The sequence below is a fragment of the Physeter macrocephalus genome, chromosome 8, assembly GCF_002837175.3.
Source record: "Physeter macrocephalus isolate SW-GA chromosome 8, ASM283717v5, whole genome shotgun sequence".
Taxonomy (NCBI): domain Eukaryota; kingdom Metazoa; phylum Chordata; class Mammalia; order Artiodactyla; family Physeteridae; genus Physeter; species Physeter macrocephalus.
Window position 1 is genome coordinate 120,785,265 of NC_041221.1, and position 27,814 is coordinate 120,813,078.

Below are 27,814 nucleotides of genomic sequence, written 5' to 3' on the forward strand. Positions count from 1 at the left end.
AGGCATAGAAGATTCATTGAAGAGTTTGTATTTCCTGGGTAAGGTATATTGGAAGCTGTTGAAATTTTTGAGCAACGTTTTCACTCTTCTCATTTTTGTATAAAGAAGGTTTATTGAACCCTTTTGACATAAAAATTTTTGCTGTCACCGAGTTAAACAGGGCCTTTAGAATTTTTGGTTATAACCCTTTTTGGAGAAGGATAGTGTGTTATCCTTTTTGTATCCCATCAGGGTTCAGATGAGGGTTAAATAAGAAATGAAATCAAAGGAAAAACAACTTATTAAAAGTAATAGCCAAATAAAATGCTGCATTTAAGAAATATTTAACATTATGCTTTAAAGTATAGAGAATTTAAAAAGATTAGTTTTATAATTTCACCTTAAAAAATTGGGATAGTAAAGGGTCTTATATATAAATTACTTCCAATATAAATTACAACTTGTTGATAGCTTCAGTACTCTGATAAGATGCTGTATATAGAAAGAAATGGGAGAAATCAAAAGTTGGAGTTTGTGTTTTATAAATCAGTTAATTTCTCAAATGTACATGGAAGAAGATCAGTAATTCATGTTCTGTGAAGATCTCCACTTGAGCTGTTAGGTATTGTAATAAGTGAAACTCTTCTTTTATTGTTGAATTAAATTTTTGTTGAAATAAATTTAAATGTTTTAAAGTTTAACTTTCTACATGTTTCAGATATATCTTGCTAGCTCGATTGCCAGCTCACTGAGGGTGGGAACCATATTTTGTTGATGTAGTACTTGTTGCACTAAATGTAGGGAGTCAGTTTTTTTCTCAGGAAATCCTTTAGGATAGCTTATATATTGAATTTGAAACCAGGACATGCAGATTCTTACCATGATAGAAACATTGTATATCTAGAAAAAATTTCTTAACTATCTGTGATGCAGTAAACAGCTTAAGTCATGTGATAAACCCATAGTTCACAATCCCAAAAGAAGAAAGGTTAATTCTTTAAATGTCTGAAACCTTTGTAATGTCCCCAGATAAACAATTGTAACTTAGAGTCAATTGTTGAAGTTCAGGGAATCTGGAAATTTTACAGAAAATATTGGGTGCATGCGCAAATGTTTATCCTGAGGCGAGGTTGCATAGCTCTTACTGTCTTCTTAAAAGGTCCGTGGTTCCCAAATGTTGCCTGCCGTCTTAGGCAACATTTAGATCTTTGACTCTCTTTTAGTATGATTTTCATTCTTTCATCTTGTTAAGATTTGGTCTTGTCTAATTTATTTCACTTTAACCTACAAATCTGCTAAATTCTGATGATAAATTTGGAAGATTTAATGAAAAGATATTATAGAACTGTCATAATTATTTTGATGACATATTTCATGCCACAGAATGTAGTTTTTCGTTGTACAGTTTAATTTAGGAAGTTTAGTGCCGGAACATTTATTCTTTGTGTCCACTTGATTTCAACATCTCTTCCCCTAAAGGGTTACTCTGGCTCCTTATATACTTAGGCTCCGTATAGCCCAGTGTACTTGGCACTTTTTGGCAAGATTTTCCTTACTTTGGTTGAAAAAGAAAGGAAAGAGCCCTGAAGTCTTTAGAACATAATGTAATTGTGATAAGGAGCTAGGTAGTAATTTTGGAAGAGCAGTAGGCTCTCAGTTTGAATCCTTTGTGTACTCTTTGCTACCTCTATGACCTTAGAGAAGTATTTAATGTTTCAGTGTCTTCATCAGTAAAATGAGGGTGATACTATCTATCTCAAAAATGAGATAACACATATAAAGCAGCTAATGCAGAACCAAACATGTAATAGAAACTTAAATATTGTATACCTTCCCCCTCTTCTTATTAGTGCTGTCCACATTTTCCTGAAACATAGAAATTGACCCCTATTAAGCAGTTACTCCTAATTCTGTTACTAGATTATTATTAGTTTGTGGTTATTGCCATACAAGTTTGCCAAGTCATCTAAAAGCTTCAAGAATTATCAGCCTATTTCATGGAAATGGGTTTCTTAATTTGAACCAGATAAAAAGATCAAGGAGGCAAAGAGATTCATATATGTAAGATTGTCACTTAAAAAAATTGTTTACCATATCCTCTTGGTATTCTCTATAGCACTTCTCGCTTTTCAAAGAATTTTTCTGTTTTCTTGTATTATCCTCACAATCAGAAACAGGGTACTAAGCAAGAAGAGAAAAGTTTTCTGGGACCTTAAGTATGGCTATTTGAGTACTATCTTTTTTTTCACCTTGCTAGAAGTAGTTCCTCATCAGAAAACTAATGGGGACCTCTACTGTAAGAAAATATAGTGGATAGCTTTTAAAAACATTTCATGGTTTATTTGGAGTACTTTCTTGACCACGTCATTTTTACCTCTCTAGTTTTTGTTAACTTTATAAAGTTAGTGAGTGGAGTCTATGATATCTAAAGTCCTTTCACTTCTAAAATTCTGTGATTCTATTTTATTTTTGTGGTTGATCATTACATTATTGTAGCATTTTAGCTGAAATCTCTCCATGTTCAGTATGCAAAGATAACTGCATCTGTGACTCAGAATAGTAAGGGTATTTTAAATTTCCTTTTATACGTTTGTTTTCTATATTATAAGGATGAGATGTTTAACATTTTGGGTTTCTCTTCTTCCATGCATGCCACATGCATTAAATAAATGGCAGTCGGCAGACCACAGGGCAGCTTGGGACTCCCAGCAGGCAAATCCCCATCATTTGAGAGCTCACCTTGCAGCAGACAGACATGGTGGCTCGGTACAGGTATTTTCTGATTTTTGCATGAGTGATTATTTCCCAAATTTATACAACTAACCCTTTTTGGAACTCATGGCATGATTTCATATCCTAATGAAAAACTTGTTGCTGAACCTCCATAATTCTATTCCTTTGTATTTAACCAAAAAGCAGAATTAACATGGTCTAGCAAGACCACCAGGGATACTAAGATTTTGCCTTTGTTCATTTTTGCAAGCATATGCAGCAGTATTTAAGTAAGTTGTACTCACAATAGGTTAGAAAAACAAAATGTATTGAAATATGTGTTAAACTTGATTTTCCAGTAATAAGCTCAGTCTTTTTTCATGCTTTAAGTAATAGAACATTTTTTATATCTTTTCCCTTTCATTGATTTTGCCTCCTTCAAACTTAGTTAAGTAGATATCTAACTTTTTCATCCTCAGTCCTTCAAATGTACTTTCTGATGAATTGGTCAAATAAACATGACCCTAATTTCATCATGATATATTTTGTTTGTACTTGGAGAAAATAGCACATGGAGAAAATAATTTCAAGGACAAGTATTTATTAAATATTTCCCTCAATTTTCTGGATATTTACAAAAATTTAAAGCTGTTCCTTATACTTTTTGATGTGTTCCTTTTTTCCCCCTTTTCTATATATTTAGAGATAGCTACTATATTCTGCCCTCACATGTTCCCCTAAATTTTAACCTTTTGTATGTATTATAAAAATAGAAAAAGATTACTGAGATTCTTTTTAAAATGTCAGTTTAAGGTAATCTGAATGCTAGTTTAAAGTATTTGAGATGATAAATGTTATCTCAATCCATTTCAATCTAGAACCGAGATTTAATTTTTTTTCTCCACATATTTCCACTTGAACAATTTTCTATTATGTTTTACCAAATCTGCATTTTTCTTAGTATATATATATATACATCTACATACATATATATATATGCGCGCACACACACACACACACATATATGTAATCTGAATCTATGCTTGGGTTTTATTCTTTCTTGATTTGAATTCTAAAAGATCAGTTCTTACTAGTTATCATGTTTTTCCCATCTTTAACTTTTAGAGGTAATTTAAATTGTGAAACCAAATATTTTTTTAAAAACTTTGTAGTCTATGGAACTTTCAGTCATGTGTGTAACAGAAGTAGTTGAATAGCACTGTCAAAGTCTAGAGTGAGGGATGCAGAGGCAAGGGTGCCTGAAATGTAAAATTTTTTGTCACCCAAATTCATATCACTGGAAAGTTAATTGAGAAAATTATGTTTAATTCCCATAAACACAAACTGGATTGTGTATGTATCTGTATGTTTACGTGTTTCTAAGTGTTGTATGTTTTTATAGCAGGTGTCTTGCTCAGTGTTCAGGGAAATCTGTAACAATTAAGATACTATTAGAAAGCTTTCCTACCACTTCTGTACCATTACCACAAATTTATCTTTAGTTTTTTCTTACTTTGTGGAATTCCCAAAGATGGCTCATGGGATCTCTTTGGACTATCAAAGGGAGAATGAGTTTGATTATTGGCTCATCACTCAAAAACTTTGTTCTATTTTTTCACATGGTCTCAAAGATATATTTCAACTCTGCTCATCTCTTTAAAACTTTTCTGCCTTGTAGAGATTACATCTGGCTTCATTCTAATATTCCGTAAGTGATCAGTTTACTTACTAGAATTCTGGTAATACATAAGTAAGACAAAAAATTTTACACTATTTTTCATTTACTTCCTGAATTAACTAACTTGATGTGATGAACATTAAGGTAGTTTTACTGTCATGGTGAATTTGCTAGCAGCCTAAGTAAGATCATGCCTGAATCTTGCCCCACTCCAAAATGCTGAATTTATTTATAATTTTTTTCCTACCCACTTTCAAAATTTGAAAAATTATAATATGACACTGGTATAATTGGACTAATGAAATTGTAATTTAAAAATTAATAATAGAGGAAATAAAAGTGCCTTAAATCTGTGCTAATATGATTATTACGATAATTGAATACTATATTTGACTTTGAATGAAGGAAGAAAGGAAAACAATGTGTTCTTTCATTCTCATTATCTGATAAAGAGAAAAATCTTTTTACTAATACAAAAGTATGAGTAGAATTTGCCTTGAGGTTCTTTGTTCTATGGTTCTTAAACCACCTGTTGGACAAAGTTTCAAGTATTAGCTTTGCAAGAAATATAAAGACTTTAAATGGCAATTGAAAAAATTATCCTCAACAGATACTAAGGGCATATCATCAAATAGTTTCTCAGGAAAGACATTTCCAAAATAAGTAGGTTAGTATCTGTTAATAAAATGTATACCAGCACCTCTTGCCTTTTTGACTGGACCTACAGAAAAATCCTCAGATACTCATTATTTCACATGTTCTTTTAATAGGAACTGCACGTTGGAGTCTACATTTTTTTGTTTGTTTGTTTGTTTTTTGCGGTACGCGGGCCTCCCACTGTTGTGGCCTCTCCCGTTGCGGAGCACAGGCTCCGGACGCACAGGCTCAGCGACCATGGCTCACGGGCCTAGCCGCTCCGCGGCATGTGGGATCTTCCCAGACCGGGGCACGAACCTGTGTCCCCTGCATCAGCAGGCAGACTCTCAACCACTGCGCCACCAGGGAAGCCCTGGAGTCTACATTTGAACTCCTTATCTTTTCACAATTATTATGTATATTATTACAGATCAGACATATAGGTTACCAAGTTGATTTAATTGTGGTGAGCAGCATAAGCATAAGTTCAAGTTCTGTACCTTAGATTATTCATCAGTGACATGGAGATAATAATAGCTCTACCTCATGGTTTTGTTGTGAGCATTTTTTTAAAAAGTATTTAGCATAGAGGCTGGGGCTTAGGAAGTACTAAATAGTAGAATAATCTATTGCTTTTGCAAATTAAGAAACTTGACTAGTATTTTTATCCATCTCTGAGAAGTGAAGTATAGAGATACAGCCAAATGAATGCATTGTGAAATGGGATTTATCTAATTTTATTCTGTCTCTTTAGTGAAATCATGTTAATTTACTAACCAGAAGGATAATGCTATACATTTGATAAACTTTTCCCACTTAAGAGACTAAGAATAATATTCAAATACCTTAAAGAGTTTATTTTGAATCTGTTCTTGGCTTTTGTTTGTTTGTTTGTTTTTGTTGTTGTTCTAGGCTTTTATTTGTTTTGGGAAAGCTCTTAGGGGAACAAGTATGCCCCCTCCTGCTCCCCTTAGAATCACTGGTAATAAATATGGCTGAGAAGCTTAGACCGACCACTTTCAGTTTCTTGGCTATTCATTATTCAGCAAATATATATAAATGTCTACTAGGTGCTCGGCGCTGTGCTAGGTTCTTTGAATAAAAGGGAGAATAACAAATATGGTGCCTGTCCCCATGGAGCTTTCAGTTACTGGGAAAGGCTAATAAACAGGCAGTGTGGTAACTGGAGAAAGTACAAGGTGCTATGAGAATATATAGTAGAAGCACCTAACTTGGGTTTAGCGGGTTAAGTAAGTTTTCTTGGAAAAAATGGTATTATTTATATTCTATTTTTTCACACATTTTCAGTGAAGAATCAGTAGGGCTTGGCAATCGAAGAACGTAGAAGGGGTTAAGAAAGGAGTGTACCAGGCAGAGAAAACAACATACTTAAGACAGTGGAGGAGAGATTGACAGATTGAGGAATTAAATGCAACTTGGTCAAGCTGGTACGTATTGAGAAATGAGACTGACAGGTAGGCAGGAGGCAAATAGTGAAGGACCTAAAAGGTCTTGTTATTAAATTTGGACTTTGGTCTGAGGGTATTGGGTAGCCATAAAGAGAATTAGATAGAGAACTAACTTGATTAGGTTAGTATTTACAAAGCTTACTTTTGCTGGAGACTAGATTGAAGGGAGACAAGTCTAAGGCAAGGACACAACTCTCAAAAGTCCACAGCTGAGGAGAGATGATGGGTAGTGGAGATGAAGAGAAATAAAAGGACTTGAAAGATAATTAGAAGATAGAATTTAGTTGGGTATGGGGGTTGAGGGAAAGGGATGGGTCAGTTATCCCTTTTTGATATGTTTCTACCTGGCAAATCAGGATTTCCAAAATTAGGTTTTAAAATGTACCGCTGGCAGCAGATAGTACTAGTCTCTAATTCCACTGTGTTGAGCCTTTCACTGTAACACAGTCCATGGAGCTCGATGCTAACTAAAAATCTGATCCAAAGAAAGCTGAGAAGGCATGGCAAGCAGAGGGAAGAAGACAGCTGTTAAGGGCACTACTATTTTACATGGTATGGGATACCTTCTGATTGTTTGGAAAGCTCCTTTGCTTTGCATTTAAGGAACAATGTGACACTGGGGAAAAAAGGACAGAATCACAAGTGGCGCAGATGTGTTATGCAGCCAGAATAACATTACGAAATGTAAGAATAACGTTAATTGTTGTAATAAGCAGTCTGATATTTTAGTCGGTGTCACTTCAGAAATACAGATACAGGTGATGATAACAGAAAAAGAATTAGACAAATGTATTCTGAAACGGTAAGAAAACATATGTGATTAAAAGTCAGAGGAGTAATAGATGTCATATCTGAGTCAGTTTTCCATCATGCTAATTGTTAATGCAGACCTTTCTAAAATGTTTCAGATAACCAGTTTCAGTTTTCTTTATCAAGTCTTTGAAAATACTGAGGTACTAACAAGGAAAAGAATTGAGTGACTAGAACAGTCATATCTTTCTATTCATTGTTTTCTGGGGTACTGAAGTCTGAGTAAGAGAGGGAGGTTGTGGAAGGGGAGTAGTTGCTGCCTTTATTACATAAATAATTTCCAGTTCATCCTTTTTATTTAGGGAATTCCTTGTTTAGTTATAATTGGGGTAAATCAGCATTACGCATTTGTTTCGATATTCTTTTTTTTTTTTTTTTTTTCTGGCAGTAAAGAAAGATTTTAATAACTACTGTAGTAGGGAAGAGAATATAGTGTAAACTGAGCTCGCTTTTCCCAAAGCAAAAGACAGGAGACTTTTTAAATGCTGTGGTTTTGTTGACTAAAAATATATATTCACAACCTAAAAGTTTAGAGTTATGTTTAATTCGGCAGGAAGTTTTAGGACATCAAGCCCAGAAGGCGGCCTGTCAAGTAACCCTTAGAGAACTGCTCCAAGGAGGTGATGGGGGGAGCTTTGATAAATAGGAGTTTTGCAACAAAGGGCAGGTAGTGTGAACATCAAAAGATTATTGTTAATTAAAGAAAACCAGATATCTCAAGTTAAGGAACTGAGCACTTTGCCAGTAACATTTACAGTCACATCTCGAAAGACTGAAATACTCAAAGAATAGAGTGCTCTGCTTAATACTTCTGTAAGTGAACATTAGACTGAGAATCCGTTTTGGTTTCTGTTTGTTGAAAGTCAGTGAGAATGTCACTGGGCCTTTGGATTATCAGTTGGAATATCAAGAATATTAATTGTAACTAACTCTATAGCTTTTAGAATATGTTAGAAAGTTGGTTTTGTATAGTTATGTGAACTCTAGCACAGCTCCAATAAACTCTTTGGAAGTTACTCTTTTAATTATATCTTATTTACTAGTGTGCTTTCTTATAGATGACTTTTAGAAAAAGCTGAGTGGGTAAGTAAAATAGATAATCTTTTAATATTTCTAATATATTTATTGGATAGATGAAGATCTGGTTAATTAATATATTGTGCCTCTACTGAGCGCTTGGTAACATGCTTCAAGACTACAAATTAGGAAGATAGTAGTGTAACTAATTTGAATTAATTATATTTGGAAACTGTATTAATTGGCCTTTTGACATGGTTGATCACAAAGACACCATGTGTTATCTTTGTACTCAAGTCCATGAGAATGACTTCTTTTGGAATTAGATTGGGCAAGCAGCCATTAAATGGACCATTGTTTTTCTCCCACCCTTAGCTGCACACTGTTTCCCCACCGCCTCCCCTTCAACTCTGATACAGTGATAGTAAAACTTGGCCTAGTTGCCTTTTTTATAAACCTCTTAAAACAAGAATTGCCCTAAGTTTCTTATCAAGTGGGAATAACAGAAATTTTCTTTAAGAACAAGAACAGCAGCAACAAAACCCCAGAATTTTCTTTTGCAATGTCAAACCTCAAGGCATCTGTGATTTTTAGATATACTTTCGTTAAGGAGCCTGATAAACACTAATATTTCAGAGACTCTTATGTTCTAGTGTGAGTTATAATTCTAGAAATGTCACGTAAATGGAATCATTCTTCAAAATTTGGCTTACAAAAATAAGCCAAATTTTGGTTTCCAGGAAAATATTGACACATTATTTATAATATTATGTCTTTGTTTCTTCCTCTAAAATCTGTTTGCAAAAAGACCACTAGTTTTCTTAAGTGGAAACAATTTTAATGCTGTGATACATTGTCACATCACTACTTTTAAGTGGGTCAACTTCACAGAACTCTGTCACCACATTGATTCTCTTCTGACCCTGGGATACATTGGCCTTTACTCAGAGGGTTAGGGAATCTGGGAAGCCCAGGGAAAATTACATTAAAAAAATTCATAAAGTCAGATGTTACTTCCTTTTGATTTGGTTCTGATCAGCCAGGAAGAATGAAACTTGAAACATTTCACTAAAATAAAGACTATTAAAGTCACTTATGACTGTGTGTGAAGTGACATAAATCAGATTTTATAATTATAATGCATATATAGATACTGTTTCTGGAAATTTAGAGTACTTGAGTTTCAAATTTTCATTTGTGCTGCTTAAGTAGGGGAAGACACTTTTGGGGAGCTGCCTATAAGTTGAGGGGGCCTCCTTCCACCTATTTAGGGCCATTGAACAAAAGTGGGAAAAGAAACCCATTGAATAATTATGTTAAGGAACGAACAGTGGAAATTGTTCTGTGAACTATTTCGATTATCCACTACATGCAAGGCACTCTGCTAGTTAAAGGTGGTGGAGAATACAAAAGTATAGGATAAGAATTCTGCTTTCTAATTCCTTTCCAGTTCATTGCAGAGGCTCTGACATTTTAAAAATTAAGAATAAAGAGCCCAATTATATTCAGTAATTACAACAAATAAGTATTTTTTAATGTGTTCAGAAAGAGGGAGAATTTTAAGAGAAAAAATTGACACAGAGCCACAGAGATCAATAGAATGACAGAAAGGAGGAAGCAGGTGCCACAGAAGCAGAGAGGGCGATTTAGACATAGGAGTATTCCTCCCATTGGATTGCCTCTAAAGATGATGAAGGCAGTTTTATATTTTTAGCTGTAGGCACAAATGCATTTCTAAGTACTTGTTCCATATAGGATATATATAAATCAGACTTAATCTAGATACATTGATTGATTTCTGGTTATTCTTCTTGAGTTGGTGGGGAGAGAGCATATTTCTCCAAACTAGACTATTAAGTCCACAAGGGCAGGGATGTTTGTCTCTCTTGTTTACTATGCTATTACAAGTTCCTAGAGCAGTGCCTGACGTGTTGTAGCCTCTTAGAACTTAAGTTTTAGAAATATGGGCTTCCGTACATGCAAGTCTTAAGTCTAGTAGTCACCTGTCAACTCTGATGCTTAAGCCCTTGTTACATTATAAAGAGATCAGGTAGAGAAAGCATTAAAAATGATTCTTAGATTTTGAGCCTGGAGGTCTGGGAAGAGGCTAGGGCTTTAATATAAATAGGAACTATAGGGAAAGTAACAGATTTAAAAGGAAGTATGATAAATTTGGTTTTAGAAATACTGAGTAAGGTGCCAAACTTGGTCTAGCTAACTGGCCATGTGGGTGAGTGGTTAGGCTCAGGAAATCCTTTACATAGAGATGACAGTTGAAGCCACACTTTAGGTCAGACTGACAGTAATAATGATGGCCACCATTTGTTGAACTCTTACTATATGCCAGTCACTGTGCTTTATATATTAATTTCATTTCATCCTGATATCAACCTTATTAAATGGATACTTCTGTTTCCAATTTCATAGTTGAGAACACTGAGGTTTAGCAAGGTAAGATGTCTTTCCAGGGTCACATAGCTGGTAAGTGGTAGAACTAGGTTTTGAATCTAGATTCGTCTTACTCCAAAGTTATTAGCTGGTGCCAAGTCATAGGGAGATGTACAGGCAAATGAAGACTGAACAAAGACTATTAACATATTTTCTAGGAATCATTGGCAACCTTCAAATAAACTCTTATTTGAGTTCTGATGTAGGGACAGAGTGTAGTTTGGGAGGAGTTAAGGAATAAACGGAGAATTTTATAAAAATGCAAGTGGTAAATTAAGACAATAGTTTTCAAGAAGTTTGGAGGAAAACAAGAGATAAGACAGTAAGGTCACTTTGTAGGACCAAGAGAATTTGGGAGTTTTGTTATGGTTTTTATCTTGCTTAAAGATTTCATACATGCATGCATGTATTCATTTATTTCAACAAGTATTTATTGAGTGCTTATTCTGTGCCAGATAGAGTGGGGAGATCTCTTGGGGAACAACACAAGGCTCTTGCTGTTATGGAGCTTAATTTTAATGGAGATGGGGGTGGGTATCAAGAAACACATCAATCAGTCAATCAGAAAAACATCAACATGGATAAATGCTATACCAAGACTTAAAAGTGAAGTATAACATGTAAGAGTGTATCTGCATGGAAGTTCTAGATTGTATGTTGGAAAAGTCCTGTTTTAGAGATGTTCTCTGAGAATCTGAAAGGTAAGGAGACAGACAATAAGCAAGAAGAAATCCAGGGAGTGAGACTAGATAGTGCCAAGGCCTTAAGGTGGAAATAACCGTGACATTGGATGGAGGCTAGTGAGCAAACGGAAAGTGCTATGAGATCAGAGAGGTAGGCAGGATTCAGATCTTGTGGGGCTTTGTAAGTTAGAGTAAAAAGTATGGATGTTTATTTTAAATGAAACCAGGAAGTTGACGTTAGAAGAGCTTTAAGCAGAGAATTATGTGTTATCTAATTTACATCTTAAAAGGAGCACCTTGGTTGTTGTGTAGACAGTCCATTAATGGGAGGTGGACACGGGTAAAAGCAGACCAGTTAATAGGTTTTTGCTCTTCTTCACTCAAGAGATAATGGTGGTCTGGACTGCAGATCTGGTAGTCATAGAGTGGGGAGGACCGACTAGATTTGGGGTGTGTGTCAGGGGAGGATTTAACAGGATCTGCTCATGGTTTAAGTCAAAGAGTGGAATCACAGTAACTTCTGGATTTGGAGCTTGAACAACTGGGTGAATGAATGGGCAACATGAGAGTGAGACCTGAGCATGATTACAGATTGAAATGAAGGATCCATTGGAAGGAGCAATATTGAAGTTTCCAAAGGAAGTAATTCATGATGTAGCAAGGTACCAAAAGATATTGGCACACAAGAGGGAACTGATTGCCTTAGCCTTAAAAACCAGAGGACAGATTTCAAGATGAAAAGGAAGTAAGTTGCAAAGCAAATAATTAGTGACCTTACCTTAATAAAATGTAGACCTATTAGTATATTCAGTTATGAACAACTGCATACTAATTGTTTTGTGTTCCTCATATTAACTTTCTAATTTAAATACTTTGTTTATCATTGTATAACCTATTACTTTTGTGTGTGTGTGTGTGTGTGTGTGTGTGTGTGTTTGTGTGTGTATTTTTTCTTTTTTGCAGGTTGTAAGTTCTACAAATGGAGAATTAAACACAGATGACCCTACTGCAGGACGTTCAAATGCACCTATCACAGCCCCTACGGAAGTAGAAGTGATGGATGAAACCAAGTATGTATTGGTTTTGCCTGATTTAGTAACTTTTTTTTCTTAAACTGTGCATGTTTGAGATTTATAGTCATTAGAGTTATTTAAGGAAATTTTTTTCAAGGAATAGATGCATGCAAAACAAGTGGTATGTTTAATTATTTTAATCACTAAGTTTAAAATAGTGTTATTTCAGTAGATGTTTTAATAATACAAAAATAGTTATTTAAGAACTATGCTCAAATTCTTATTTGGAGTTAACAGCATATTTTTAGCTTTTTATTTTTAGGAATGTTGATGCATGAAAGTTATTGCTACACTATAGATGCTCATTTTTTCTGTAAACATAAGAATAAATATTAATTTTGTAGTATGCTGCATGTATTAATATTAGTTTTAAGTTACTTTTTTTTGTTAATGTAAATTATAATAATTCTGCTTGGAAAAAAATTAAGCTTGAAAAACAATGTGATAATTTCAATGTGGGCAGTTTCTGATGATCTCTCTTTCTCTCTCTCTCTTTTTCCTTGTATTTTTTTTGTGTTTAGCTGCCAGAAAGTGTTGAACATGTGGTGAGTTCTCAAGTGTAGGCAGGCAGAAATAGCTCCGTTGACTGTAATTTCAAAGATTTAGCACCATTTTGTGTTTTTTAAAAACAAACTTTTCAACATAGAAATTATAATTGGTAAAAGTTGTCCAAAAGTATTTGATGTCATTTACATTAGCTCTGAAAAGCAAGAAATAATTGAGGAGCTCTTTTGCCTGCTGCAACTTTTTTGCTTCAAGTGACATAGATTTGGGGGCACTTTTTTATTGAGTAGATGATACACCAACCTTGCTTGCGCTTATGTATTTGTTTTGTAACACAAGGCTTTATTTGCTATTTTAAATAGAAAGGCAAGTTTTTGAGTTAAGCTTTCTTTTTTTCCTGTTTGTAATTGTTAAATACCCATAGCAGTAGTATCACTAAACCAGTATTTCACTTACTAATTATATTGCCATTGAATACACATGGTATACATTGATAAATTTCATGATAAACTGTAGTGAGAGAGTGTTATGAAAAATCCTCATCTAAATAGTTCCTGCTAATTACAGATATTATGAAAGATAATATTCTTATCTGTTGCAATAATGTTGAATTTAAACTATTTTCTTGCCCTTGCCTTTAGTTATAATGCTGTGTTTAAAATGTTTCGCTCAATTTCAAGACAAATTTTGAGTCAGCCTTGGAGTGAATAAAGACAGTTGTTTAAATTAGTAAATATTGGAACATTTACTCATCTACTCATATCCAAAGGGAACCTTACATAAATGCTCATTTGCTGGTGCAAGATGAGGAGACTTTTGTGGATATTTCTTTTTAAAGAGTAATGATCAAATGTCCATTTTAACCAGTTTGGCTGTGGAATTTATTCATAGTCAGTATGACTTAGTTTGGTGGATTTCAGGATATAATTAGTCAGCTACATACTTTTGTATTTTTACGTCAGAAATAAAAGCAACAGTATATATGTGCTTGTGCAATCCTAAGCACAGTTTATAAAGGTGGGTGGCATGTGGCAGATAAGAATGCACATGGCCTTTGCAATTAAACATAGGTTGTAGAATCCTACTTCTGCCACTGTTTGTTTCCTTCTTCAAGCTTGTTTCTTTTCCTGTAAAATGAGGCTAATAATAACTGCTTCATAGGTTGTTGAGAAAGTTAAATGTAATAAAGCACAGGTATTTTGTCTGGCACATGGCAGGTGCTCAGTTGCCATTATCACCTCTATCTGTTTCTCCGCTTCCAGCTGCCAGTGACCTCTCATCTGTGCTCTTCCCAGGCTTGTGCCTCTTCCGTCAGTGTTCTGTATTTTTACCTCCACACCACTCTTCACTGAAACTGGCTCTTCTGTGTTCGCATCCTCTGAGAGACCTGCTTTCCACCAAATCTATTACATTTTTCCATGTATTCATTCAACAGCTACACTGCTTGGATTTCGATCTGATACTATCCTTGCCCTTAAGTAGATCATACTCCAGTGGGGGTAATTGCAGTTGCATTAGCTTTCATCATTGTATGATAAATACTATGAAAAAGGTATGAAAAATCCGTTAGAGCTTGTAAAGAAAATGAGTGTTTACTGACAGGATGATCAGAGAATGCTTTTTTGGAGGGGGCTTTGAAGAATGAGTAGTAATTTATTTAGCTGAGATGGGCGTGAGTGTGTATATTTATGGTTTGGATTTTTGTCTGTAGGTGTTGGAAGATGAGAAAAAGGAAAATGGTGGGAAGGCTCTTCCTGAAGTGAGGTTCTCTTTTGCGTAGAGCGTCAAGTCAAGATCACTTGGCAAGGCACCAGGCCCTTCATGCCTTTCATGGTCTGGCTCCTGCCTGTCTTTCCCAGCCTCATTTTCCATTCTGAAGTTTGTGTTCCATCAGTTCCTTAAGTCGGCCATTGATATGTTATTCTCTTTATCTATCTCTCACTTCTTGAAACTTCTCGGATTTCTTAAAAACAAGGTCTTTTTTATCTTAAGATCCCTAAGACCTCAACAAATTATTACTAAATAATTGACTACATAATGTAGTGTATCCATACAATGGACTATCAGTTAACAATATAAAAAATGAAATTGAAAACATGATGCTAAGTGACACAGCCAGACATAAAAGGCCACGTATTATATGATCCATTTACATGAAATATCCAGAATAAGAAAATATATAGAGACAGAAAATAGACAGTGATTGCCTAGGGCAGCTTTGAGGAAGATGGGAGTGACTGCTGATAGGTTTTATGGTTTCTTTATGGAGTGAAGAAAATGTTTTGAAGTTAAGTAGCAGTGAGGGCTGCAAAACTCTTTGAATATATTAAAAAACACTAAATTGTACACTTTAAAAAGGTGAATTTAATGATGTGTGAATTATATCTGAATAAAGCAGTTATTTAGAAAAATGGGTAGCAATCAATGATTTCAGTGAAGCTTTATTCCAGAGGGGTTACAGAAATCCTCAGAACTTCCCTAACTCTTCAGTAGTTAAAAACTCTTTTAAAACACACAACATTTTGTCTTGTATTTAATCAGGGTTATTGTGACATTCCTACAGGCTTATTATTGCATTCCTTATATCCTCTTAGTCTGTGATAAAGAAATGTGAGCATGATTTCTTTTTCTAAATTGCGTCTAATGCTTCTCTTCTCTCTTCCACCATTTTATGGGTAGCTAGAGACCTGCTTAGAATTCTTTTTCAGAATTTGTTTCCTACTTCCTTCTTTTCTTCTTACCTCTGATTGGCAGAGATCCCTCTCACCCCATCTCATTACTAGAATGTATTCTACAACAGATATTTTAGAGTCTCATGTTTCCTAGAATAGTACCTCATGGGGTAAATGTATGATTTCCAAGTGATAGAAAATAGTCTCTTCCCCCAAGATAAAGTGGCTCCTTCATTAGTAATGAGATTTTGCCTTACCTTTTTTTACTGTAGCGGAGAATTTTTTTTTTTAAGGCAGGTGATAACAAATGATAGCACCCTCATCATTTCTTCCAGGAATTTAGGAGAACAAGGCTTCCTTTAAGTTTAGTTATTGAGTTTTTAAGTATTGTGAAGTCATCTTTTTTCCTTTGTTTCTCTGTTTCTCTTTTTTTCCCCCTTCCCATCATTTACTGAACAGTTATTGTGTGTTTGGTAATATGATGATTATGAAGATAAGTCAAGGCCCTTTTGTTCCATTAGAGAAGATAGTAAGTACACCAGTGACTTTTACATAGTGGTTCTCACCCTGGCTTCATATCACAATCATCTGGGGAGTTTTAAAAATATGCCAATACTTAAGCTGTACTTTCTGAGTGGTAGGGTCTGGTTACCAGTATTTTCAAAATGCCTTTAAGCCGATTCTAAGGAGCAACCAGGATTGAGAATCACTGGTCTAAAATAAGGTATTATAGGATTAGCAGTATGGAGTTCACAGACTGGAGTATGCACGTCTAGCTGAAGATCAGGAAGTCTTTGTGGGTAAGGATACATTTGCACTAGTTCTCAAAGATGAGTATGATTTGGCAAGGGAATGGGGGTCAGAGAGAAGAAGAGGTTGAGCAACAATGTGGAGCAAGGAAAGAATGGGTTAGTTTGAATAGTAACCCGTGCACATAGAGAGTGTGAATATATTAATGGGAACTGAGATAGGCTAAGTGCCCGATCTCCAGGGGCCTTTAGTAGCAAGGTAAAATATAAATAAATTGGACATAAGAAAGATAATGTCCAAGAAAGCATGCTGTGGGTTTTAAGCCAAGAAATGTTATAATCAGATTGAATCTTAAGAAAATTAATTCCGCAGCAGTTTGAGACTTATGTTGCTTCCTGGGGTTCCTCAAATTGCAGAAAATCTCCATTCCCTCCTTCCCTCCCTCGCTTCCTCCCTCCTTTCCTTCCTTCCTCCTAAAGTACAGGCTGCCTGGTAAGGAAGGCTGATGGAGGATGGGACTGAGAGGAGAGTAGAAATAGGTTGGAACCAAATTTTAAAAGCTGTGTGGACTTAATGCCTCAGACAGTGGAGAACCATTGCTGAGATTTAAGAGGAAAAGGGCATGGCCATATTATGATGGGGGAAGTTTGGATGGCAGATTGGAGAGAGGAGGGTCTTACGCTAGAAGTCAGTTAAAAGGCTCTTAGTGGTGGAGGCAAGAAGTTATGAGCTAAGCCAGCATGAGAGGGTGGGGAGATTTTAAAAGTCATTTCAGACTTGAGGAACTAATTGCATGTGGATGGAGAGGAAGAAATTGAAGGTGAGGAGGGGTCTGCAGGTTCTTAGTTAGAGTAGTTACATGGTCTTGCTCTCTGATCTAAACTTACTTGCCTAACCAAACAGTTTCTCATTTTTATAATTGAGAGACCTAGAGAAATGAAATTACATTTCAAGTATAAGTTTTAAGGGGAAAAATCCTTTGTCAATGAACTAAAGTTTAGATCATGAAAGATATTTTCTGTATACTCATCAACCAGACGAGGAGAGGCTAGGTTCTGGGGTCCTAAGTGGGTGGGGTCTGGCAGGTACCAACAGTCCCTCAACCAGAGGATGAGCCAGTGAGTCATTGTAGGGACAGATAAGAACTTCAGATCCAATAAACCCACACACATATGGTCACCTTATTTTTGATAAAGTAGGCAAGGATGTACAATGGAGAAAAGACAGCCTCTTCAATAAGTGGTGCTGGGAAAACTGGACAGCTACATGTAAAAGAATGAAATTAGAACACTCCCTAACACCATACACAAAAATAAACTCAAAATGGATTAAAGACCTAAATGTAAGGCCAGACACTATCAAACTCTTAGAGGAAAACATAGGCAGAACACCCTATGACATAAATCACAGCAAGATCCTTTTTGACGCACCTCCTAGAGAAATGGAAATAAAAACAAAAATTAAAAAATGGGATCTAATGAAACTTAAAAGCTTTTGCACAGCAAAGGAAACCATAAACAAGACGAACAGACAACCCTCAGAATGGGAGAAAATATTTCCAAATGAAGCAACTGACAGAGGATTAATCTCCAAAATTTACAAGCAGCTCACGGAGCTCAACATCAAAAAAACAAACAACCCAATCCAAAAACGGGCAGAAAATCTAAATAGACATTTCTCCAAAGAAGATATGCCAGTTGCCAACAAACACATGAAACGATGCTCAACATCACTAATCATTAGAGAAATGCAAATCAAAACTACAATGAGGTATCGCCTCACACCAGTCAGAATTGCCATCATCAAAAAATCTACAAACAGTCAATGCTGGAGAGGGTGTGGAGAAAAGGGAACCCTCTTGCACTGTTGGTGGGAATGTAAATCGATACAGCCACTATGGAGAACAGTATGGAGTTTCCTTAAAAAACTAAAAATAGAACTGCCATACAACCCAGCAATCCCACTACTGGGTATATACCCTGAGAAAACCATGATTCAAATAGAGTCATGTACCACAATGTTCATTGCAGCTCTATTTACAATAGCCAGTACATGGAAGAAACCTAAGTGTCCATTGACAGATGAATGGATAAAAAAGATGTGGCACATATATACAATGGACTATTACTCAGCCATAAAAAGAAACGAAATTGAGTTATTTGTAGTGAGGTGGATAGACCTAGAGACTGTCATACAGAGTGAAGTAAGTCAGAAAGAGAAAAACAGATACCGTATGCTAACACATATATATATGGAATCTTAAAAAAAAGAAAATGGTTCTGAAGAACCTAGGGGCAGGGCAGGAATAAAGACACAGACGTAGAGAATGGGAGAATGAACTTGAGGACACGGGGAAGGGGAAGGGTAAGCTGGGACAAAGTGAGATAGTGGCATGGACTTATATATACTACCAAATGTAAAATAGATAGCTAGTCGGAAGCAGGGAGATCAGCTCAGTGCTTTGTGACCACCTAGAGGGGTAGGATAGGGAGGGTGGGAGGGAGACGCAAGAGGGAGGAGATATGGGGATATATGTATATGTATAGTTGATTCACTTTGTTATAAAGCAGAAACTAACACACCATTGGAAAGCAATTATACTGCAGTAAAAATGTTAAAAAAAATGTAAAATCAAGAAAAAACTTTATTTTAAATTAAAAAAAAAAATAGAACTTCAGATCCAGACGGAGGAACATGCTTCAGTTTCTGGGTAGACTTTTGAGAAGAAAGTATATGACATAAATCCAGGAAGACAAGCCATATTCTCCAAGAAGAAAAGAACAATCAGTAACGAAATGGTGGTGTGATGTCAATAGGAAAACCTTGGCTATTATCATCTATGTTTTCTACAGAGTTTAGGACATTGACCGATTATGATTTCTTGTTTCCTACCTAAACAGTATTTCAAGCAACAGCCTTAATGTTCATCAGAAGCAGAACTTAACATTTTATTCCCAAATGGTTTAAGACTAGAGATGTGGCTTCAAAGCTTCTAGGCTAGCCACCAAATGATCAGGTCATAAGCATGAACCTGACTTGTGATAGCATATTGGCTCACTGGAACCACACAAGGAATAATCAAGAAAGAGTCAAGAAAAAGAGAATCATTGACAAGAACATGATTTAAATGTCTGGTTAGCTTATTCTTTCCCCAAGGTAGTTGTCAATAGCCTAGATCTGAGGAGACCCCACATGAAGTATGAACTAGTGGATAAGAAAATGTAGCCACTGAGCAGCAAGGAGAGAAAATATCCTTGAAAATTGTAAAGGTGTGAGTTATTTTCTAGACCAGATAATTGAATTTATTGATGAAATAACTTGCTCACATCATCTGTGAAAACTTCTCTATGTGCTGATTCCTGGAATCTGTGCTGTTATTTGCAGTTATTGTTTCCGATACCACCTGCCCCGCAACTGTACCAAGTTAAAATTACATGGTTTCTTTTTATGCATTTGCCTGCCCTCGTGTGAACTGATGACATGGTGTCCACTCAGTATCTCCAGTGTTCAGCTCATGGCATCCAGGACGAGGCCTCATTGAAATGGAGACGCAGGAGGGTGACCTGGCAGTTGGATCTAGAAAGCAGTGCTTCTTGCGATTCAAAGTCCTTTAATAATTTGGTGCAAATCATCTCTCTCCAGAAAAGCTTCCACAGGCACTAAAATCTGTATTTTTGTAAGGTTTCACTAGGGTCTGTGGCCCAAGGGTAAGAACTTTAGCTTTAGAACATGCTTTAGAATTTTGACCAGGTTCTTACTCTAGAAGTTAGTTGCATTTATGAGGCAAATCATTCATTAATTCAATAGGTATTAAATGAGTACCAATTTTGTGCCCATTTGTGGGATGTATCTGTGAGCAAGACCTTAGGAAACTTAAATTCTATGTGGAGGTAGATAAAAAGTAAATAAATAAAATAAATTCAGATTAGTACTATGTACTGAGAGGAAAATAACACGGTCGTGTGTCAGAGTGGCCATATGCGAGAAACAGTGTTTTAGACTGAGTGCTCAGGGCAATTGAGATGAGACCTAATTCATTAATCACTAAGACTATAAATCAGCTGTTTTGATAATGACTTTTAAGAAGTCAGCCACAAGGTTAATATCAGTTTCCTTCTTAACTGCTTTAAGTATATCATATTTTGAGAGTATCTTTGTTCTCTGTACTTGGATGCATTCATATCGCATAAAGTAATGCTGTCCTCTGGTGGTAGTCAGTTTAATAGCATGCCAGCTCTACTTAGGCAAATGGCAAATCTATTTCAAGGGTGTACTCTATTCAGTGGGATTTATTTCTAAAAAATGATGTCTTTTTTAGATTGCTTTTGATTTTAAAAGGTCTCTACAATTATAATGCATTTGAAGATCTTATTTAATCTTAAATAAATGCTTGGAGTAGTTTTCTGTGTTCAACAATACTTACACAATGGAAGGAAAGATTACCTAGGAAATAGGAAGCACGCAACTCTCAGAACTGAAAGCAGATTAATGGTAAAAAATCAGACAAGGTGAAGTGCTAATTCAAGTGTGGTAAAGCTGAGACTTGAACTTGTTCATCAAAACATCTATTAAATTCAGTTCCCCATTCCAAAAGGCTTATGTATACCTTACAACACGTTTTTTGGAGAAAACTTTTTAAAAGAATATACTTTGGAATTTGAAAAGACAAATGACATTATTTAGGAACAGTGAACATTGTTAATAAAACTTTATATTAAACAATAAAGTTCCATTGATATATGACCATATTCTTAAATTTAATATTCTAATTATTTGGTCTTTCTTTTAAATACCAATTTTTTAATATTTTGTTTTTTACAATATGGACATTTTCTAACTCTTTTCTGAGTTTTTAATTGAAAGGTTCTTTTTAGAATAATGATTTTTGTCTCCTAGTAGTTTTTTGTTTTGCTTTTTTATTTTAGAAAATATATATAACAGATTTGAGAAAGTATTAGGTACCTAACAGAAAAATTTGACTTACTTCTCTAAGTCTAGGAAAAATGTATTGTGCCTAGAGTCTTCTTTTACAGTGGTGTCTCTTTTTAAGGCCCTGATTGGGTAATTTATTTCCATTCTTTCTGGCAGTTACCTCAATAAGAGTAAAACCCGTCAAGATTGATAACGGCACATATTTCTAGTTGAATCTTTATCAGCTGATATATACAATTTTGAATTATTCTGATTCCATGGTCTAGTCATTACGTACTAGAATGCAATTTAAAAATGCAATTGTGTAATTTGGTTTTGAATGCCCCATAGTGATTTCATAATTATGGCATAAATCACAATAAATGGTCTGAAATTATTTTTGACTAAAGATAATGTGAATGGAGAGAGTATGTAATTTAACTGGACAGTGTGGATTTTTGTTTACATTTATTTCACAGAAATAACGATATCTAGCCTTTATTTCATCTTCCATGATCTTTTGCTGGATAGGACACCTGAAGCTACATGGTCTCTTATTTTACGTTTAGCTTGAAAATGTTGAGTTAATATTGTTTTATGAAGGTGGGCTGGTAAGAATTAAAGGAACATCTTTGTAAGGACTTCAGTGGGGGAAAAAAAAAAAAGGAGCCTCTCTATATGTGGTATCTGTCATCTTGATATTCTGATAGATTGACTTTCTTTTAGGTATGGAAGGGGAAAATGGCCAGACCTTTGTTTGAAGGAATGCTGGACTTTTAGAATATATATACATGTGTGTGTATTTGTTTTGTTAGTTGCTGATCAGTGATTTTCATTTAACTTTCAGTTCATACCAACCTCAGCATTGCTCTACATGTGTTGCATCTTCTCATGACTAGGAGAATTTACTGTGAAAAAAACTAGTTCTCTCAGGGATCATGTCTACGTTTTTTCTGCCTAGGAATAAAAACCAGATATTTCTTAAATAGACTGCAAAAACTGAATCAGTTTTCAATTGTAAAACTGAATCACCTTGATTATGCTATTTTAAATGTTAAGCATATTTTTACCTTAATTAAAATAACTTATGATAAGCTTGACCTTCTTTAACCTCTAAAGAATTAAAAGTGCCAATCTTAGCATTCTTATTCTATTTAATGTATTTTCTCTCTTCCACTTCGTAAATATGATGGAAAATGTTTGTTGAAGAGTGTTTTGGGGATTTATCTTTCTAATTTTGGAATCTAAACTAATTCTTGGTGAAAATAAAATCCCCAAATTAGGCTCATTATTGCTTTTCTAACAATGGCTTCAACAATCATATATGAATACCAGGAAAAAAGGGAACGAATACATAAGATGAACTTTATATAACAGCATGCCATTGCCAGAAATTAGTATCTAAAATAGAATGTGATGGGTCAGTTGGGGTTCAGAACTTTATGGCTTTTTAGTTAGTCTTCGTGCAGAGCCTTTTCAGTTTAGTGGCTCCTTTTAATGTTGCATAGAATGTCTTGCCATTCTAAAAAGGCACGCTGATGAAATGATAGTAACAACTCTGCCATCGTTTCACTAATATATATGCTTCATTGGTATGTTCACTGTTTATGTTGCACTAGCCCATGGCTTTCTATGACATTTAAGTTAATATGATAGATTCAGCCTTACTTTGCAACATTTTACTCTTTTTATAATGAAAGGAATATTTCCCTCCATCTGCAGGTGCTGCTGTTTTTTCAAACGAAGGAAAAGGAAAACCATACAGCGTCACAAATGACTCTGGACACAGACAGATCATGGGGAGTTACTTACGTGTTCATCTGCTGTCTTGTGATTAAAATCATCTCTGTAGTGACCACATATATTTTCAAGGACTCACTGTTAGAAACAAAAACGTCATACTTTCATACTTCATTTTGTGGTTGTCTTACATTCGTATTTTTTTCTAATTTAACTTTTATGGAAGCTTTAAAGTTTTGTCAAAACATGAGTGCTTTGCCCATCATTGAATGGAATGGACCAATGAGGTAGTATTGATGAATTACAGTTCTGTAGAACATTTTTCAGAAGCTCTCCTCCTGTTGTAGAAAGCAGTACAGTATCTTAAATGTCAACCAGTTATATACCTAATCTGGTCTTTATAACTTCTGTAAGAGAAAAATCAAAGAGGAATTTTCTCCCCAGTGGATAATGCAACAGAGAAAACAGAGTTACCCAAATATTTAAAAGAAGTTATCCCTTGAGAAGATCATTATCTGTGTGACATCTGCATTGATTTCACTGTTACTGATGGTACTGCTATTCATGAGTCATATTAACATTCTCTCTGTGAAATCATGGTACAGTTACTGCCCAGAGGTACTGAGGAAAAAACTGTATGGGGTTGGCAGATGGTAGTGGTAAAATTAATCACAAGTAGTGTGGTAAATATGAGCTGTGCTTTTGTTGCACCACTATGTGAAGTACAGTGTTGTCGAAGTGGCAAAAGCGCTTATTTTTTAAAAATGCAAAATATTTGTATAATGTAACTTTATGCTTCCAGATAATGTATGTTAGACAGCAAGAAATGAATACTTTGAGAAATGAGATATGTTGGAGTTTTTTGAAAAATACACTAAGGAGGAGGAATAAATGTGAATCTCACCGCATCATATGAGGCTGACGTCTAAGGAGATCCCACTGAAACCTGCTGCTGAACGATTACATTCTCCTTAAGCAGAAAACTTTGGATGTGCCACACAATGGTGTCTGTTTATTAATTATTTGCCCTTTGATTTAAAAAAAAGACCCTCAGCAATAAAAACAGGGTCACTCTATTGCCCTCTGCGCACATTAGTCTCTTGTATTCAACTTTGCTGGTTCTCTGGAATTTTCCTACTTTTTAGCATAATTTTGATGATTGAAAACTATTTCGGAGAGGATGGGTCAGGTGCTTTGTCCCCATAGTCTTTTGAAGTGCCTGCATATGAACAAAGTAATGGTTCTGTAAAAAAAAGGAAACCCATTCCACTTTTCAAGTATGCTTTGTTTTAAGCCATGAAGACACAGGTTTACTTTTGTCACATTCTACTAGCCAGAATTTGCAAGGAGAGTTAAGAGAAAAAGACTGGCTAGAAAGATAATTATGTTGTTCAAATCTCACATTCACCTTTCATTTATGAACTTGTTGCTTACTCCTTCCACTCAGCCCCTTCTTTTTGTCTTTAAGTGTGTGCCTCTGGGCATGCTTATTTATTTTTATTGTCTCAAGGTAACATTTAAAATATGTAATTAAAGTAAATAAATCTACATTTTTTACATTATTGCATTTACAGGAATTTAACTGTACTTTGTAATTTATTTTTCTTATTAGCCAAAAGTTCAGTGCATTGTTTTTCATGAATTAGGCACCCATATGAATACCGCAAATCAAGACATTATCATTGTTGCTCTGAATCTATGAATGATCTTTATAAGTTCTTGATTTTAAAGACTTACACTCAGCCTAGAAAACACTTGTTGTATAATTTGGTCAACAGTTTCCATTTTATCTATTTGTATACTGTCATGATGTCTTAAACTACAGGAGTTACATACTGAGTTTTTATTTTTGTTTGCTTTGAGCAAGGTAGATGGATGTTTTGGCCATTATAATGTGAAACCACTTCTTTCTTTACAGTATTTGACCAAATTTGTGTGTCTATGATATTTGTAAATACATGCGATACCTGTATTTCTTATCATAAGCCTGTTTAGTTTTATTCTCAGTAGGGTTTTTGGACTGTACAGTGTTTATATGATCTGAACTCCTTATACATAAGAAGGTGTGTATATTAATCCAATTATGGACTTAAAATATTTTAAAACTATAAATACCCTTATTTGCTGCAAAGACCAGTGTGTAGACATTTGCTTTTTAGCAATATTTTTAAGTGCTCCATTTTAATGCCAAGGAATAAGTCTTTTGGCAACACAAACTGGTCAATAATAGGTAATGCAGGTATGTTCAGGTTAAGCCAACAATGTTTTGCATTTTTATGCTTCTTTTCTGTCAACACTAATGAAGTCAACATTGCCTGAATGTCTGAATAATGAAACACATCCCTGTTTAAAAGTATGTAACTGAAACAGAAATAAAAAATAAAGGTAGTTTTTTTAAACTTGCTCTTTCCCCTTTCCTCTAATATGGGTAAAATAATGCCACTTACTAATTGAAGACAGGAATTTTAAAAATTCAGTTTATTTAATTTACTAAATGTGAAAAGCAGAGCTAAAGGAATATTCTTTTGTGTTTTTGATTTTGTTTTGCTTTGTTGGAACCCTATTGTAAAGAGTACATACCTGGAAGTATCTAAGCTTTCTTTAATGAAAGTTAAAAAAATTTTTTTTATACTTCTCTGAGCTCCTTAATAGAGCAATTAATTAGAACTAATGCCACTAATAAACCGAGGGAAACAAGCTGAATCATTTCATTCCTTTTCAAAAATGAAGTCATATTATGATGTTCACAGAAATGAAATATTATCAAATCCAATTTTAAGTGAATGACTTTAATATCATTCCAGATGAAGAGCATATATCTGTTACAGTATCTCACAGTTCATCATTGTGCTAGGTGCTTTAAGGGGTTTTACAAAATGATTCTCTGCTTACTGAAAGATGCCAAAGGTAAGATAAGTCAAAGCAGCACACACTAAGCCCATGTGTGTCCATTAAGCACCACCATTCAGAAAGAATAAGATATGGAGATGAAACATAACAGGTTAAGCATGGATTAAAAGGCCCTGTCTAGAAATATCTGACCTAAGTTTAGGGTTCAATCTGAATGACTGTATAGTTGCATTAGCACCCTTTGCTTTTGCAAGTGACAGAAACTTAACACGGCTTCAGCAATAGGCATGCACATTATTACATTTAACTGAAAAGCCCAGTGATAGGAGTAGCTTCAGGCATGCTTGATCCTGGTGCAAAGTTCAGGAGTCTGTTTTTCTCTGTATCTCTCAGTTTTGCTTCCTACCCTGCTGTTTTCATTGTCAGGGAGATTTTTCATGTGTGATGGTAAAGTGACCACCCAGCAGCTTCAGACTTCTGCCATAATCTCAGCCAAAACAAAGGACAGTTTCTCTCAACAGTTCCAACAAAATCCTAAGACTGACATTTATTCCTTCATTGGTTCACATGCCCACCCTCGAGCCAACTACTGTGACCCAGGGAATGTTGTTCTCCCATCTTCATAGGACACACTGAATTGAGAAATAAGGTAGAAGAGGGTGTTCCCCAAAAGGAAATGAGGATATTGTTATCAGAAGGAGAGTGAATGGATTCTGTGCAGGCAATCTAGATACCTGCAGTCATGGTGAGAAAAACAAAATAGAGTATAAAGGCAAACTTAATTGTTTTAAATTAGAAAACACTGTTATTACTGAGGCTTTTAATATGAATATATTATTGGAAATCACTAATACAGTGAATGAATGCATCTGAAAAATGTTTTGGACTCAGGTAAAACAGAGGTCATAAGTACCCTATTTGATGTGCCTTTGTTTAGTTTTAAAGGTTTTTGTGATAGAATTGGATTAGTAGAGTTAAAAGCTAACCTTTCTTCTAGAAGAGAAATAAATGGAATTATAAAGCTTTGCTGATGTTTGGGATAACTAGTTTCTTCTCTGACCATCTCTAATACAGACCCACATATTATTTTCTTAGGAAATTTACTTCATAAGAATACATGGATCGTAACCAAAGAAAGAACTACATATAGAAGTATTATCAGGTAATACGGCTGGGATATGAAAATGGTTTTAGAAAGAACAGTTGTTCACAGCAATGTTTACCATACTGTGATTTTACTCACAGTGCAGAAGAACACTCCTGCACTGCTCTAGACTAGGGGTTGGCAAACTTTTTTGTAAAGTTTAGGATTTATGGGCCAAAAGGCAAAATTGAGGCTTTTATATACTTGTGTAATGGGGAAGAAAACAAATTTCCACTACTTTTTTATTGATGAAATTTAAAATATATATGAACATGAGTACAAATTTTTTGTGATACAGGTCTAATGGTAAAAATTAAGTTATTTTGTGAGGATAATATTTCACTTAATTGGGGTTTGAAATCGATTGCAAATGTTCATCTGTTACGCTGATCTGTAATGTGATTTTACGTATTTCATCTCTAAAAGTGTCTTCATACAGATAGATACTACCAAATACTGTTATCAGTCCACAAGTGTGCAGATGTTAATTGAGCATATTCACCATTCGGAAGGTATTTATAGAATTCCATTAGATTCTGCTCTTGATATTTGCCTCTGACATATCATTACACCGCAGATTAATTACTTCCTTTTAAAGTTTAGATGGATGCTCCTTATTTATACAGTTAAGTGGATTTTGAAATATGGAAATTTCCTCTGCACTTTGATTGAGATCCAAAAATGTAGCTGGAACTGCAGTTGAGTTTGGAAAAACACATCCACTGCAAATTTGTGTGG

General features: G+C 35.0%; 1 protein-coding gene across 8 annotated transcripts in view; it reads left to right on the plus strand.

The window, feature by feature from the left end:
- The window catches only part of CSNK1G3 (casein kinase 1 gamma 3), a 131,586-nt gene extending 104,602 nt beyond the window's left edge, over positions 1–26,984 (plus strand). Inside the window, exons 11-14 of one of the 8 annotated variants that reach the window (XM_024118313.3) lie at positions 2,656–2,745; positions 12,396–12,502; positions 13,027–13,050; positions 23,065–26,982. In XM_024118313.3, the coding sequence (XP_023974081.1) occupies positions 2,656–2,745; positions 12,396–12,502; positions 13,027–13,050; positions 23,065–23,119 (276 nt within the window). In that variant the 3' untranslated portion in view covers positions 23,120–26,982. Of the gene's footprint in view, positions 1–2,655; positions 2,752–6,313; positions 6,744–12,395; positions 12,503–13,026; positions 13,051–23,064 lie in introns of those variants that run through there. The other 7 variants (XM_024118310.3, XM_024118305.3, XM_024118321.3 and 4 more) reach the window with 7 other exon arrangements.
- Positions 26,985–27,814: the final 830 nt, after the last annotated feature.